Here is an 18,118-nt window from a genome sequence, read left to right as displayed (position 1 = left end):
AACATGCTTAATTCTTTGGATATTCCATGAACTGAGCTTGAAAGAAAATAAAGTAGTAAAGAGTAAGGAGGAAGAGAAGAAAGGGAAGGAAAGGAAGGTAACCTATTGGCTGTTCAGAAATAAAAAATGTAACTTAGATTATGGAAGCAAAAAAGCAATCAATGGAAGAATTATTAGTGACAATTATTGAATATCATTACAGACATCAGACCAAATTCAATGCATTCAATGCTGCATCTCACTGTTGTGATACATGCAACAATACTGTAAGGGCGGTACTCTCTTACAAGACAATGTAGCTATTTAAATAGCACAAATTTTACAGAAACTTGCAAATGAAATATCAAAGAGTTCAAAATACTGTGACCATTAAAAAAACCTTAATCACATTGGGTTGACCAGACGTAGAAAAGTTACAATTTCTAGAAAACAGTAATAAACTTTAGGCAGAATTCTCCCTGTCTATCACGTAATTTTCGAATAAACCTGCTCTTAAATACATGTATCAAAAGACTTTATTTCTGAATAACCAAAGCAAGGTTTCATTAAATCTGCAAAAGAAGATTATGCTGCAAAATTTATGTTGCAGTTTTTAATCCATTCTGATCTCATTTTGTGACTACACTTGATTCCCTGGGTGCATTTTTGACTAAAACATTTTTGGAGATTTATGTCACCCACCTCTAGACTTGTCAATTGCAATTTAAAGGTAAATTGAATCAAATATTTTACAGACAGAATTTGAATATAATTATCCTCTATCACCATCTCGATATAATCTTGTCAGGTTAAGTTTCAAAACAGAGTGCTTAATTAAACCAGTGTGAGGAGAAGCTAGCCCAAAAAAGCTAGCCCAATTTCTGAACTTTGTGCAGAAATTATGTCAGTTGCTGGGTCAGAATTTCACTGCAAATATTTCCAACACTTGCAGGTTTCACTGTACATTTATTGCACCTGTCTATTAGATGCCTATTTTGACAGCCTAATATAAAGCCATCACTAATATAACCTCTCAGCTCTGTAGTCCAAAACTGGTCAACCATCACAAACACTCGGTTAAATGTCTCAGTAAATCTGCTGAACATTTCCTGAGACTCCAAACAAGAGTGTAAGGGTAAGGACTAGAAAGCGCTACTCAAGATCTGCCATTCTTCCCTGGTTACAACTGGCCAAATAACCAAGCACCAAACCCACCCCCCACCCAGACCTCCCAAAAATCCCTAGAGAAATGCAGTGTGTTCCTAAATATTTGACTTTAAAAGGGCAGACAATTTAACAGCCAATTATGTATGGTTATGAAGTAATCTACAAAGATGTAAGATAGCAATTTCTACTGCATTCTGCGATATGACCTGACAACTTCACAAAAAACCAGAAGAAATCCTGTCTTACAAAATTCCATAGAAGCTCTTCATAATAGAGAGCAAAACCTCTGAGAACAGCATGACCAGAGACACACCACTACAGCAAATCTGCTCCTCCCCACTAAATCTCCTGGCATTCCCTCCCTAGAGCAGAGCACTGGGCACAGCTCAAGTCTGAGGCCAGTGACAGAACCGTTGCTGTCATTTCTCTGGGATCTGCCCTTCCGAGAAATAATCCTTCTGCACGCTCAGTGCTAAGGCTGGTTAAACCTCAGATGTTTTAGAAATGCCTTTCACTGAAGTGTTCAAGAATGCAAAGGCTTATCTGAGCAATAGCCAAAATACATCTTGGTCTAGATACCACAGGATTTGGCCAGGGTGAGAACACTAAGGGAATAATCTCTTGGATGCTGTTTCAATACTTTTCTTAGGGGAAGAAACCAACAAAGAGCAGAGATGTAGGGAGTATTTCCAGGTCCCATTTGTCATCAGAACTATGACACTCGTCATAGATCAGTTATTTTCATTACTCACCACCTGTTCTTTTAAAAAGAAATTAATAGAAATGAAAACCTACAGAAATAACTGTAGGAGGGTTACTCAAGTGCTGCTACCTAAAGAACAACTGAATGATAGATTGTTTTTAGAATAAGATTGTTAAAGGACAAAGAGTTTGAAAAACTTTATTGCATATGAAATATAAGAGTAATTATACAGAAAGATTTTACATTGGAAATAAGAAAACTAACAGTGGCGAAGAAATTCAATAAAGGAGGGACCCTAAAAGAGAACATGCATTCTTGTCTTAGATGCTCTGGGTAGTAACTATCCAATGTGCAACAAGGTATTAACCAGATGTTAGTAAACAGAGAAAATCTGAGAAAATCTAGTCTGAAATCGTATCTTTACCATCTGTTCATGTTTGTACATTATACCATGACAACAGCTCTGCACTCGACTGCAATCAACAACAAGGAATGGTGTCTTCCAGCACTGAAAATCAGTTTTTAAGTGTTGATACTACAAACACACCAGCCACACCTTGCCTCCAGGTCACCAGGATATCACTGTGCTTAATAGGCATCATTCCACCAGCAACAAATGAACCACAGAAGATGCAATAAGCTGATGCCCTGAGGCCACAAGCATAATGGTGACTTGCTGGCTTTAACTTTATATTCTCTTTTATTATTGATTTGAACTGAAGGAAGTATAAAACAGCGGAGATAATAGCTGTGATAGCATTTACTTTTTAAACAATGATTTAGAGGTCTTTAAAATATGATTTGTTGACCTTATTGTTGTCTCCTATACATAAATCTTTGTTTTTCAAGCTATGTATAGGCTGACCTGAGTCTACTGCTTGAAGTACTTCCTGGGCACTTATTCCTCAGTAGATCCCTAATATAACAAACCATAATGGCTCCTGAGAAAATAACTCCATTTTTTGAGACACACGATGTAAAATACTGCAATGAGCCTTTGGAGACTTCTACAATGTCCTTGTGTCTGCCACACTGGGATTTTCATCCCACAGAGCTAAAAAGGGACCCTTTGCTATTGGAACAGTGTAGAAAAACCATGGAATGGTGGGAGAAATTGCTACACTTTCAAAAGGCCTTTGTTTTGGGAGCTCACCAATAGTGCTAGAGTATATATGTCATAAACTAATGGTCTGAAAAGTATTAGCTAGAAAAATCAAGTAGTTACAAAAGATCAGGAATACCCTAGAAACATGTGGCTCAGAATCAGCAAATAATTTTCTTTTTTTGTTTTTTTTTAGTTTGCCTTGTAAAATTGAAATAAACATAGCAACACTCACCCCTCCTCCACCAAAAAGAGACACCTTTTATGGCTGCTTAGGATAGAAATACTTGCAAGTCCTTCAGCCTCCATAGCTAACACCATGTATAAGCAGACACTGTGATCAGATCTACCTTATTTGTTCAAGTTTTTTTTCAGTAATAAAATTCAAAAACAGTAAACAAACTCTTGAAGAATCAAAAAAATTGCCTTTCTTATTTCACCCTCATATGGAGTCACTTCACACAGAAAAGAAACTCCAGTAACAGACTCCTTGCAGCAGAGCAGAGAGCAACCATTAGATTATTTTAAATGTTGTATACATGATGCAGCTGAGGCTACTGTAAATTGCTTTGTCTTGAACAGCATGAAGAGCTCAGCTGAGATAAGCTTTCAGAAAACTTTTACATGGACCCTACATCTCGATGCACATCTCTCTTTTGGAACAGCTCTCATATTCCCTAAGGATATTTTACCACCAGAAACTAGACAGAGGAAATAACATTGCTGAGTTGCTTCAGTGCAAATTGATTTGGTTTGTAAAAGGCACACCTTGGTTGCTGATGGCTCACCAGTAAGAGAATCCTCAGCTCAGGTCTGCCTGCAGAGCACTCACAGTGGGACCAGGCTGTGCACAGATCCAACCAAGCTCGGAAATTCTCCTTTCCTGTAACTTTACACTCTGCACATTATCAAAAACCTCCATCTCCCCACTGCTTACATAGCTTTTTCTGTATGAAACTATTACATTTTGTGTGCAATCTGATTTCTTCACAGTCTGAAAGGTAGACTTCCAGGTCTGTCGCTGACTTCTGCCAAACCCCAGGAAAATAATTGCTACGTGGCACTTACCTCTCCTTCTCTGGGCCACGGCCTTCCATTCTGTGTGTATTTGCTTTGATTCTGGCGCTTCTTTTGCCCTCCATCAGCAAATTTGCACAGCAAAGGCTCAGTGGGGGCTGTGAAGACAAGAAACCCAGTCTATATTAGCATCCCCCCCAAAGAAAGTGATTATACCAGCAACAGTAGTGCTTTGTAATACTGATCTTTTGAAGTAAAATCTTGCCTTCTGCAGATATTTTTTGCCTCTTTTAGCCTTGACTCTACTGGCAGCTGTTCTTATTAACTAAGCTTCAAAAAATATATACTGGCAGCCCTTAAAAGAATTTAGCAAATATTGTTGAAAAAATAATCAGCCTACGCAGAATGTTAAGTTGCTGTAGTGGAACAGCATAGTCAGGCATTAGTTCCAGCTAAGTTAGACACGTATTCTTGACCAGCATTAGTGCAAGGATAAACACTGCTTTACTAAAGCAGCTTTCTGTTTTTAATTGTAAAACCTTTGCAAGAACCTGCTTAAGGAATAAGTCTTCTCACTATTTTGGTGTTTCTCAACATCCAGTCCTTTAAAAATCTGACTAAACAGACTAAAATGGAGACTTTTGCCAAGCCCGGTCCAATCAGCTTTCTTTTTCCTCTTAACTCCTTCTTTTAAGCAAGTTGGCAGCTGAGAAAACCCTTTTCCTCTCCAAGTGAGATCTGGAGTGTGTGAATACAATAGTCAGGAGGGGCCAGAGTCCCAGGAAGAAAGGATAATCAGAGCACTGCACACCCTGAAATGCTGCCCATAATAGGGCCCCCTAGAGAAGAAATTAACACACATCAAACGGGCACAGCAGGAAGGGAACTTGGTGTCTTGGGATCTCTTTCCCATCTACCCAGCTTTTCACAGACTCCTAAAATATTTTTTTAGCCAAAACTTTAATTACTCTGCTGGTGGGAGCTTGTCTCTCCTGCTTAATCCTTAAAAGGAGGGCCAAATTCTACCCACTCACATACACTAGGTGTCTGTTAGGGTTGTGCTTTATTGCCTACATCAGCAGAGAAGTAAACCAATATCTGCCCGTTTGAAAGAAACCTAAAAATCATGTGTCACATCTGAGTCTCTTCAGGAATCTTTGAGTTCCCAGGCATGATAAGCCTGTAATTAATTAACCAAGAGTTTTCATGGAAAAACTAAGAAATCTGGCTTTTTTCCTTCCCATTTCCTGTTTCTGGGAGGTTAGAAATATTGAAACAATACAACTGCAGAGACATGAAGAAAATTTTTGGGTAGGGGGGCTAATCAAGTTGTTGACTGATTTATTTGTAAGAAAAATTATGATTTGGTTAAGGGACAAGTTCATGTGGTATTGAAACAAATTAACCTCCACCAACCTCCTGATTATAGCCAATTCAAAATGGGTCAGAAAGTATAAATTAAAACTCTGATCACCTAAAAACTGCAACCAAGAAACAATGCACAGAGAGAATCTCACATCAAAACCACAATTTTGCATTAGGACAGTATCACTTTGGCTACTTCTGAAGCTACAACAGCTTTGTTTTTTCATTACCATTTTATACAGGCTGGTAATTTTCAAGGTTACTAGAAACTGAACTGCAGGAAACAATCCATTATTGGCAGAAAGCTCGACTGTGTGACCCCAGAGGTCCTTCCCCACCTCCAACTTTGATTACTGTATCAGATTTTTCTAGAAGCAGTGCTCAGCCAACCATTTTAAATTTAAAATAATGAAGGTTTAAAAGCATCTAGGTGGCTATGGAGATTCTTTCTGCAGATGGAGAGACTTCACAGGGCTGATTGCCCTGTGCTTTCACTGGTTTTGCTCCATGGCCTGATGCTGCATGATTTCAGAGTGGTTACTTAGAGTTCACTTTGATGTGATTGTGAGGGAGGAGCAGGTGCTAAGCCAGCATTAGAGAAAGGCCTATTAAACATCACATCTGAAGCTTCAAAAGCTTTTTGTTTTAAGCACTGAACAACTACCAAGGAACTTATGATACCATCAGGAGGACCATGCAAAAATCATCTGCACAGTGGATATTTATGCATGCCCTGATCATCTGCTAATGAACACATCTGGTATCAGCCCATGTACTGTGATGTGGTTTAACAAGCTAGGAAACCTACACATCCTCTCTCTCTATTTAGCCAACCACAAATAGGAAGCTGTTACCATTTCCAGAATTCCCCTCTCCAGCATTACCATCTGATAACCTCATATTTGTTAATTAGTGGCTTCCTAAGGTTGATTGAGATTGAACAGAGCTACCAAACAACTTTACTAACCTCATCTAGAAAAAAATGTGAAAAAATATTGCATAGACTTTTCAGGAAATTGGAAAGAAGGTGGAAAAGGACAATGCCCTACACAGGCAAGTTTCTGCATGGGAAGTTATATTCCTCCATGATAAACGGAGGGTAATTCTGTGGATAAAACCAGTCTGTGTTGACCAACACTTAAAGAAGTAAAAATTTCAAAACAAAATGTCCTGACAGAAAGACAGAACCCATATAGGTGGTTTTGGGTTGAGGATTTTCAGGATTTTGTTGGTTTTTTTCCCCCTAAACACAGGCATGCAGCATCAAACAAGATAGACGATTATCTTATGTCTGAAGTGGTGTAGGTCCTAATGGTTTACACCTGGAAACAATTATGGTAACCAAAAAATATATATACATAAATAAATTAATAATTAATAACCTCTCCTTTTTCAGGACTTAAAGTAGAATGTAACAGTCTTGGGAGCTCAAAGACGTTGCCCTAAGCACACAGAAGAACTCAAACCATGGTTTACTTCAGCCCTTTAGAAATGCTTTGTAAGAAAGGTCCTCTAGGCTTTCTGACATCAGATACACCCAAATATTAGTACCATCATTCTTACTGGTCAAATACAGAGCAACAGAAGATACTAGAAAGACAACATCCCATTCCACCATGTGAGCATAATTCTTTCTAGGTAGAATTATTTTTTAATGGTTTCATTAAATTTCCAATGTGCTTTAAAAATAATAAATTTACTTCAGCCAAGAAAAGGATCACAATTAGGTACCATGGTTATCAATTAAAAAAAGAAAATATTTAGGAACTAGACAAAAAATATCAACATTAGATGAATAATATTTATGGGTTGCAGTAGAAGTGGTATATTTCACCCCAAATATTTCAGAAGAGGAGGGAAAAAAAAAGGAATATCTAAAACTTTTCAGCTTCTTTTCTTTTCCATTCCATGTAGACAGTCTTCAATTTATGGCCTGCATTTTTACTTTTCTCTTTTTCCTCTGTATGAACACATGGACTGAAAATAAATGCCTGTCTCTCTGCCTCTTCTCTCACCTTTTGTACTCCTGACTTAATAGAAAATGTAATTTGGATATCTGTAGATGTTCACATTTTGAAGTGATAAGCAGATCTTTTTATATGGTTCTTGACATCCTCTAAGTTTTAAGCATATGTGGTATTTTGAAGCATATCTGGAAAATCTACTGTTGCTATTTTCCTGTTAAAAAAGTGAGAATTGATTCACTTGAAACAAATTTCAGGCTATTCCATCCTGATAAACTCTTCAAGATAGAAGGCACTGCTCTTTCATTGACTTCTACCTGACAGCAACAAACAGAAATATCAAGAATAAATAACTGCTTTAACCTGAACAAGGTTCATTAAGCCATAACCCATTTTTCAAGGCAAAGATTTAAATGCTTGCTGCAGTTCCCATCCAAAGCCTTCTCCAGTTAATAAGACATAAATAGTCCTGAACTTGGCTTTCAGTTTTGAGAAGGAAGTGGGATCAAATTGATAGTGCTTCTAAACAGCATTTGCCAAGATATTCAGGGCTGCCTTAGCAGTCGCTGCTAGTGTTCAAATTCAGTTCCCATGGAAGTCAATGGCTAAAACCCTATCTCGCTTCAGTCAGGCCCTGAATTTACTCAGAGAGTTCAGTGGAGGTGAAAGAGAGAGACTGGTTTTATGTCAATCAAGCCTGTCGATATTGTTGGAGTTCCCTCAGGAGATCAGCTTCTCATGCTCTGCTACTTTAGATGGACAGATTGTGCAGACAAACAGCACGGAACTGCCAAAAGGCTGTTAGCATCACCAAAAGCAACACTGCTACTTAAATAGCACAAAAACTTCTGAAGGAAGGAGAAGGGGTAACAGTGCCCCCTTCTCAAATCTGGCAGTCTCTAAGAAATGTTCCAGCTCAGGAAGGGAATTTCAATTAAATTGGAGAATTCAACAAAATAAAGCAAACTCCTAACTAATTCTGAATACATAATTTCCGTATTCTTTCATTCATCGGAAGGCAGATACACTTGAGCTCCTACATGTGCAAAAATGTATATATTCATGAGCATGTGCTTCATAAAGGAAGATGAAAGCTGTCATTTGCATTTGGTGAGACTTTTTCATTATTTCAGGTGCTCTGAAACTTCTACTGTCTTAGGAGTTACTGAGAAAAGCTTGTTCCCCACTGTCATTTAGCATCATCTGTCCAGCAATGGCAAGAATTACATATAAAAAAAGCAGTAACGGGACATTTTTATGCATTTTAGCTGCTTTTACTGTGAATATTTTTGAAGACAGAGTATTTTTCAGCATGTCAGGAAGAGTTTAGTCTCTTCTCATTTTTTGCAACAATGAAAGTAACATTTTCAGTAAAAACAGCTATGTGCATTGTGAACATTCATGTATGTCTTTAGCCACCTCTATTTTGTTAATGTGAAGAAAAAGAATTAAAAAGTTATTGGTATGACAATGAATGGTCAGTGCATAATTAATGATCTTTTTCAAAGTATGTTTTAATGAGAAAATTGGATTAATGTCTTTTTCAGCCTTGGCAAATGCTCCTCCACAATAAAAAACTGTGCACAGTAATAATTGGGTTCACAATTAGATCAAGCACTCATACTGACCAAGTTCTGATAACTATTTTAATTCCTAACTGCCTTCCAAATTTTAAGTAGTTTGGTAGCATTTTCATGTGCAAATCACACAGAACATCTGATTGAAACACCCATGTAAGAACCAAACTCTTTGTTATAGATCAAACATTTGTAGTCTTTAAGAAAAACTTCACCTTATGGTAACATCAAATCCATTTTGTAAGGAGGCAGTATTTCACAGGGAGACATGAGAAACACAAAAGCTGTACAGAGCAAGGACACAAAGGCAGGACAGAGCAAGTTTAAGTTTTGATTTAATATCTGGGCTCAGAAGGATGTACCCAGCAGGACTATGGTATTTACAGAGCCTGCAGAGTTTATTTACAAAATGAATGTTGCTGTTGTAAGCTTTGAAAACGTAGAAGTTCCAGGACCCCATCAAAAGAGTCACTCTCTGTTCTAGTGAGTCCACTGGCTTCTAGGAAAGTCCTGCCATGCAATACTTTTTCATCTCAAAGTCATACACAAACAAAACTTGAACTTCAAGGAAGATTATAAAACAAAACCATAGCTATTCTGCTCTTGGGAAATGAAGATGAAGAATTACAAAAGACGGTACATGACAGAATAGGACATGTAGGTACTAGTGTTAGCTGAGTAAGGAAAACTATAATAATGGGGCAAATAACCACTTCATCCTGTCCTGCATGGAGCTGTTAAAGGACAGAGTAATAGATTTTGTCCCAGAAGTCCATGATACTAGATGTGATGGCACAGGAGAGACTCTTAATGTTTAAAAGAGTTAGCTTTTAACAAAGGTTGAGCCGTATACAGCATATATCATGGAATTATAGAATATCCTGATTTGTAATCACAGAATATCCTGATCCACTAGGATCATCAAATTCCATCTCCGGTCCTGCATGGAACAGCCTCAAGAGTCACACCATGAACCTGTGAGTGTTCAAATGCTTCTTGAGCTCTGTCAGGCTTGGTGCTGCGATCACTTCCCTGGGGAGCCTGCTCCAGTGCTCAGACACTTTTGGGGTGAAAAATCTTTTCCTAACACCCAGCCTAGACCTCCCCTGACACAACTTCAGGCCATTCCCTTGGGTATTGTCACAGAGGAGAGCTCATTGTCTGCCCCTCCACATTCCTTCATGGGGAAGTTGTGGACTGTGATGAGGAATCCCCTTAGTCTCTTCTTCTTCAGGCTGAACAGACCAAGTGACCTCAGCCACTCCTCATGCAGCTTCCCCTCAAGGCCCTTCTCCATCTTTGCAGATTTACCAGTATTTCAGTTAAACTTAACCACATTATATTAATTGGATTTGTACAGATGATTATGAAAGCAAAACAATGAGTTAGTTATCACTGCATTTTAGTTTCTATAAAACTTCCCTTTTACAACATAATTATAGAAATTGGAGGAACAGTTAATAGTAAAGGACACCAAAGTGAAAAAATATAGAGCAAACATCTATTTGGGTAAACAAGAAAAAGGAAGTGATCTACTTTTGATAAATTGTATCAGAGCTTAAGTAATTATCTCTTGTTCTCCTCTTTGTATTAAGAAATGGGAAGCAATCCTTTCATCTTTTTGTATAATAATTGCTTCTAAACAGCAAGAACATCTTAGAAAAGAAAAATAAATTTCAGAAAGAAATAATGTATCAAGCAGAAAGTTAGGACTTCTGTCTTGTGAAACAGAAATTAGAGCAGGTGGAACAGGTGACCATATGTGTGGAGAAACAGCATGCCAACATGGAAGTGTGGAACAGATCTTGTTGCAATCAATCTCAACACTCAAGCAACTACATGGAAAACTTCTGCTTAGTCTTATTGTTGCTGAAATGTCCACAAATATTTGTTAGAGCAGACCAGAAACTGGAGTCGCCTTTCTATAAGAAACTGCAACATTCATTTTACAGTCTGTTTGGGTTTTTAAAAACTATTTTCCTTTTTAAATTTTCAATGGAACAGTGGACTGGGAGCGCCTGATTCAGGCCTATTAAAGTGCTCCACTCCAATCTGCTGATAAGGAGGAACTGTTGTAAAGGTTATAGAAACAGATGCTTCAATATGGTATGAAAAGTTAAATCAGTCAAAATAGAAAAACTGAGATACAGTATTAAAATCTTGCTGAAATGGTGTAATATGATGGTCTATTTTTATTTCACCCAACTCCATTTCTCATCCAACTCTAGTGCTGGTCTCCGTTGGAGAGAATGAATGCACGGTGAGCAAATACAGAATAGAATTTGGAATTTTATTACTTAATTTTATTAACCATTAAATCATTATAAAATTCTCTGCATTTTATCATTGGATTCTGCCTTTATTTTAAACAAAAGGCTGAGTTCACAGAAATTAGACATTCTTACTGATCCCAAAGCCTCTCTACTGAACCCAAGTTTAAATTTGAGGTAAGCATAAACAAGATCAGACTCAGGCCCATGGGTTTTGCCACAGAAATCAGCTTCCTCAAACTTGATGATACAGCAAAGTTCTGCCCTACTGGAGGTCCCCAGCATAATGCTGAAAAATTCCAGATGTGGTTCATCCTTTGCAACCAGTGCTGTGACAGCTTCTCACAATCTTTAACCACTGGATGAAAAGGAAGTGAAAGAAGTGATTTATCTTGCAGTTTTAAAATTTCTCCAAGAGCCTTTCCAGCAAAAGAGTAGATCCTCTTACTGAATAACTGTGCAACTAAACCACCTAAACATGTGCATCAGTTTGTACTAATAGTTTCACACACCTATACTTAAACTCAGTGGTGTTTTTTCTATGCCTTTCAAACAGGATCTGTTACAAACTGAAATTTAGGGCACACACTTTTAATGTGCCAATTCTAATTGCAAAACATGTAATTCAGCTGGGTTAATATCTCCTCCAAAAAACATTTTGATAGACTCCCTTGGATTTGTGCCTCATTGGAAAAGCCATGTACAAAAGAAGTGAAACTGTATCATGTTTCGAAAAGGAGCATTTGTTACAAGTCATTGGAATCACTTCACATATTATCTGTGAGATAGACAATAAATAAAATAAAAATAAATATAAATAAATAAACATAATAAATAAAGTAATAAATTAAAATAAATATAAAAAGAATAAATAAATATTAAAATAAAATAAATAAATAAAATTGATTTGTTAATTTATGCTAAATAAGGAAAGCCTCTGTCTTGCTCAATCATCACTGTTAAAAGGTGACTGCTTAAGAAACCCACTCACCTTGTCTGAAGAATTTTTGTGCGGAACTTATGTGCTCTAACTTTCCTGTTTTTCTATCTTGCCAGAGTAACTAAGCAAGATACTAAAGAAAGAAGAGTCTACGTTCTACTCTTCTGGAAACTATACAAATAATATATAAAAGTGGAATAAAGATTTATGGTAATACAATGGTCCCCTATCAAGAGTTTCTTCCCATTGACAAGAGCTGACAGCTGTGAACATTTCTTCAAAACAAACCAAACAAAACCACAAAAAAAAATATTTTAATGGATTTTTTTCATAGATTTTTGCAAATACTAATTATTGTCTGGGATTCTGACTTGTATAGTTAAAAGGAAAAAAGAGGAAAAAAACTAGAAGGGTCGCCTGTACCACTTTAATGCTATTGACTTACTGCATCAGATGCTCATTGAACTACATGATGGGCAGGAGCTGATTCCTCCAAATAAAATGAAAAAAATGCCAAAATTAAAATAGATTCCTGTATAGTAAAAATAATTTTAAAACCTTTTGTGTCTTTCACTGTAAATTTCTAGACCATGCATGATTTGCCACACAGACACACACTTCTGCTGAGTGTGACAAAGAACTAATAGAGATCAGGCAAACAATGTCCAACCCAAGAACCCAAGATCCAGTGAAGTTGATGAGAACACTTTCACTGGAAGCAAATATGACAGCAGTTATGATGAAATAGATCTTACAAACTTTGTTTTTGTGTTTTATTTGGCCTTTAAACTTAAAGCTGAAATCCTTTCACATTGGCAACATGCAAAGAGAGTGAAGACAATGGCTAACCTGTCATCAGAACCAGTTTTCAGGGGGAAAAAAAGTTACACAGTGAGGTTCTGCTGTCTTACTGTGTTGCTTGTCATCCCAGAGAAGCATTAAATCTGAAAATTCATACACCGAGGCAGTGAACTGGAGGAGAGGCCTGAGTTGTATCACATTTTTAAACCAGTAGCACCCTGATTTTCATGCCAGTACTCCACACTGGTGCTCCTGAACCAACTGTGGTTGATGCCTCAGCTGTGTGGGGCCCCAGGACTTCAATCTGCAGGTAGAAGCTCACTAGGGAAACCTGACCCTCTAAATGCGAATCCAAACCCACTCTTTAAATCCCCTTCTGAGGCTGCCCTGGGAGCTTTTAGGAAGATTGTACTTCATATACCTTTTTCTCTTCCCCCATCTCACAAGTTACTTTAGTTGGATGAAAATGGAGATCTTGTATTTCTTACTGTTCAATTATTAAGGAATGGCAACAGAAGCGGCTTCATCTGAAAGGCTGAGCGATTTTTAAATGATCTCATGTACCATAATTTATAATGGAAAATCAGGTACAAATAGTGTGATATGCTTTCTAGTTCCTCTCTAATGGAAATAAAATGAATCCCTGGTAATGGGTGACCCTACTTGCTTCTGTGGTCACCTCTTTTACTTTTTCAGTGTTCTCTTTAGTAGTCTCAGGAGAAAAGAACAAATGCAAAGCTTTTATCCAAAGCTGCTTTGCAAAACAATAGCTCTATGCTTCTGCTACAAAATCTATTTTTACTATTCTCAGAAACAAATATTATTGATCACACAGACTTTGCTATTCCCACTGAGAAAAACTTACTTGCACTGACAGTCCAGAGATAAAAATATTAGAACTTATGCTGTACAAATAATTAATTCTGGTTCTGTTCATAAAAGGTTATTTCATGTAGCTGCTTAAGTGTTACTCTAATATCTAATGTGGAATCTATTTATTTTAAATTTAATTTTATTATGTTCTGTATTAGTTTTTACTTTGTATTTATTTAGATAAACCAGAACATTACCATCATATATTCTTCTGTATGACACTGCTAGAACTAACACTACAGAGACAAAAAAACCTCTTCCAACATGTTTTCAATATAAACAAGGAAGCCAGAACAAATGTCTCATGTCAATGAAATTATTTCTTTCCACCAGCATAATGACAATTCCTACACATACACATTTATTGTTTAATAATTGAAGTTGAGTTTTGGGTTTCCATTTTACACTCCAACACATGTATACTATTAATGTCCAGAGGAGCTTATGCAACCCAGGGTTATACTACATGAGGAAAAAAAAAAGGCTTCAGTTATGACCATTAGCTTATTTAATTCACATGTATGTGTTCTAATACTACTTTTTTTCTTTTTCCCAGTTAGGTAAAGACACAGTGAATGGCCACTGTAATTTTAAAAAGTGGCTACATATATATGTATAATGCTAACACTATTTGCAGATCTCCTACAGCCTATTAAAGAGTAGCAGTAGAAAATATATACAATCAATAAATATTTGGTTTGGGTAAAGATGCCCTGGGTGTTGTCAAAGTAGTAACATGACCTTCTTGACATCTGAGCTGAAAAAATCTATTTCTAAAAGCACTGATTACTGCAGATGCATGAAATATTCCAGCGTAAATGTAAAATAAAGCTAATTTTTAACTAGCAATCAATCTGTTAAAAAGTTTTAAAATATTCAGACCTTTTTTCTCAGACCACCTAGTGAAAATCCTTTTATTTAAATCAGTTCTAATTAACACACATTCTAATAACAACTGCTGGGTGCAGCAGCAAAAACTCCAACCACTGATAATCTAAAACATAGCTCAGCCATATCATTTTGCCATTAGTCTGAGAAAGAAAATCTTAAGGGAATTTTTTTTTTTAATTTATTGCCCTTCTTTCATTTTATTCTTCTGCATTCACTGAAAATAATAATATGTATGCCCTAAAATGAAGGAGTTTACTAGGAGCTAACAGATAGCTTTCTCTGATAACTGATAACAGATAGCATTACCAGCTTTCTCACTTCAATGCAGGAATAATTTTAAAAAGTGAGTTTGACCCTGACTGTGATAAAACCAGGGCTGGGTATAGGTTCCAATGCAGGAAGCGCTTAAAAAACAGTGACTGACTGATTCTTAAAGGCAGGAGTTCATTTTGCTGTGGTAGAGAATAATCAAGTCACACTAAATGCCTTGGACAGCATAATTTGTGTACCACAACACCTCACTGTGTGCTCTCACCATCTTCTTCTGTAAATGAGCCCAAAGGGAAGAAGGGAATACTTTGGAAACAATACATAAGTAAGGATGCTGATACCCTTTACCTTTTTCTCCCCAGAAGAAGGGGCAAGCAGCAGCTCAGAACAAGGTCTGCAAACTATACAGGACCCATGGGACACATCAACACCCCTTGCAGCTTCAGCCTGATGTACTATCTGCTCCTCCTGGCAACTTCCAAGCTCTGAGTCTGAAAGACAGACTTTTTTTGGGCAGCAACTGTGCTGAATGGCTACTGCCCCCCTCACCAAGTACCTGAAGGTAGGGAGCAGATGTGGCACAGCCATTTATGTGCTAGAAAAGGAAGGTAAGACCTTGGAAAAAAAAATGCTCAGTAACTCCCATTTCCTTGAAGGGCAAGAAGGCAGAAAGGCCCTGTAGCACATGACCACCTGGAGCTCCTGTCAGGACATCAAGGCTTTGCACCAGCTTGAAGTAAGCTCTGCCTTCAAGGCACAACTGTACCTGTGGTTTCCATGACAGAGAACTGCACAGCGGAGTCACTGGGAATTTTCCACTAAGTCACCTATTTATGATGACACTTTATCCAAGGAAAAGACAAAAAAGTGAAATTATAATCTTTTCCCAAGACAATGGAAGATCTTACTCATACTTCTTAGCTCTTTTCAAAATGTGTTGATGATACCAACACTAAATCTAATATGCTACGACATAAGGCAAATTCAATCCCTTGCATCTTAAAAATCTTTTATTATCATCTGAGACAATATCCTAGAATATTAAACAGATAACACTAAACCCTTCTGAAATTTTCAACTGCAGAACTCTCAGCTGAGGGTAGACAAGGAAGCAAACTTACATATTAGAGACTCAGTGTTAGACTAATCTTTAATGTTGTAATGCATTGCTTAGAGATTTTATGAAGGTCATACTAGATTCCACTTTGCCATGCACCCAAAAATTACAAAAAGAGTAGGATTTCAATGATAAGATTGGCAGAAAAAAAAAAAACAAAAAACAACAACAACAACAACAACAACAAAAACCAACAACAAAAACCAACAAAAAAAACCAACCAAAAAACCCCAAACAAACAAAAAAAACCAACCAAACAAAAAAACCACAAAAAAACCAGCCGTCTACTCCTTCAGTTAAAAATACTGGAATAATCAGAGCCAAGTGAGAGAAGAATACGTGAGCCAAGCATAAGGAAGAATACGTGAAAAGGAAAGAAAGGTACAGAAATAGGCGAAGAAAAACACTTTAACAGAATGAATGGAAAAATAGGCAAAGGAGGGAAAGAAATGTTTCTGAATTGCCCTTGAAAATGTTGTAGCTTTACAGAAAAGCAAATGCAACTCATGTCCTCCATTTCTGAATGACAACAGGGGCCTTCACACACACTTCACAGAGACTGCAGAAAAAGAAAATTCTAGCAGAAATGGCTGCTTAAATGTCACTGCCTATAGCAAACAGAATGACAGAAGTTTACAAAAGATGTAGTTTTACCTGAAAAGAGGAAAGGAACACCTATTCTATTGCATTGTGAGGAACCCGCTAAGGCTGTGGATGGTCTCAGGGGCAATTGTTTGGCATCAAATCACTGAAGAAACTGGGGGAGACTATTGATCTCCTCTATACAAAAATACCAAGGTTCTGTTATTAAAGTAAATTCAAAGCTTATCTCAAAATTCTATAGATGAGCCAACACTTACATGCCACAGAAATTAAAATTAGAGATGACTACGTGAACAATGAAAAAGCAAGAACCTTTCTTCCAGATAAATTACATTATGAGAAATACTAATAGTTGCCTGCACCAAAACACATTATTTTTTAATGTTTTGCCCCCATTTAAGTGAGATCCTTCTTTGGTTTACAGGCACATGGATGTAGCCATGCTGGCATGATGAGTCTGTGTGCAATTCTATTCGAAGCATGATTGTAACTCAAGAACAGGATCAAAGTCTGGTCTGGCAAAAGTCGTTTCCAGCTGATGTGAAACAGCAATTTTCTTCACAGCAAATTATTTCATGAATCAGCCAGCAGGGAGTGACAACATTCTGCTGCCAGTGACTAAATGTATGAACTTTGGGTTGTAATTTCCACCAGCTTAAGAAGAGTTCATTGCAAACATGAGCTTATTTTTCACGCTACTGCTAAGAGAGATGCTAATCTGGCTCTTGGTTTCCTTTCTTTCTTCTTCTTTTTTTTCTTTTTTCCTTTTTACCAGCTTTATTGCTTACAATGTAGTATATCCCTGGAGACAGAAAACAAAGTCTAGAACAGGTTGCTAATAAAACTTGAAGACAACACAGCAAAGTAAGAATTAAAGGGCAACAACTTTTCTACTTCAAGGAATGTGGCAGGCCTAGCAGACACCTCATGGCTTTCTCCTGTCATGAAAAGGCAGGTGAGTACTGAACCTTGCAACCCGGTGAGAGACAAGCAAACTGAACTGAGAGGGAAAAATCCTTTTTGAGAATGCCTTCTCATACACAACTAGAAACAGAGGAAAAATCCTAGTCCTGAGTATGGTAAGAAGATGAACATGGAGTTTTAAATGAAGGGTGAGGTAAAGACTGAGCAATGAAAATATTAATATTACCCAAATTATCAAATGTTCTCCAAATTCTTCAGCTAGGATCTGCACACAAATAAAATTTCCAGCGAATGAACCACAACAGACTGATGCCAGTATTAATCCTACTGAATTAACACAATACTAGAATACTGTACTGCTTTGTGTGACTCGGTTGTAACAATAAACCATGGTAGAAAGTGCTTTTATACCCTTAACAGAAGTGTTGAGGAGAGGAAAAATTGAATCCTAGATTTTATTTAGCATTGGGATTCTGTTTGAATGTTAATCTTAAAAGGAGTGACAACCAATGGTTAAAAGAGCTGCCATAAAGCCACATTTGTTATTTCTATTCA

General features: G+C 37.2%; 1 protein-coding gene across 2 annotated transcripts in view; it reads right to left on the bottom strand.

Moving 5' to 3' along the window:
- RBMS3 (RNA binding motif single stranded interacting protein 3) overlaps window positions 1–18,118 on the bottom strand; it is a 692,310-nt gene that overhangs the window by 75,213 nt on the left and 598,979 nt on the right. For both annotated transcript variants that reach the window (XM_031058909.1, XM_005423389.2), the window contains one exon: window positions 4,020–4,126. In XM_031058909.1, coding sequence (XP_030914769.1) covers window positions 4,020–4,126 — 107 coding nt within the window. The remainder of the gene's footprint in view (window positions 1–4,019; window positions 4,127–18,118) is intronic.

Source organism: Geospiza fortis, unplaced genomic scaffold, assembly GCF_000277835.1.
Source record: "Geospiza fortis unplaced genomic scaffold, GeoFor_1.0 scaffold231, whole genome shotgun sequence".
Lineage (NCBI taxonomy): Eukaryota > Metazoa > Chordata > Aves > Passeriformes > Thraupidae > Geospiza > Geospiza fortis.
Note: the sequence above shows the minus strand (reverse complement) of the source record. Positions and strands in the feature narration are given on the sequence as shown.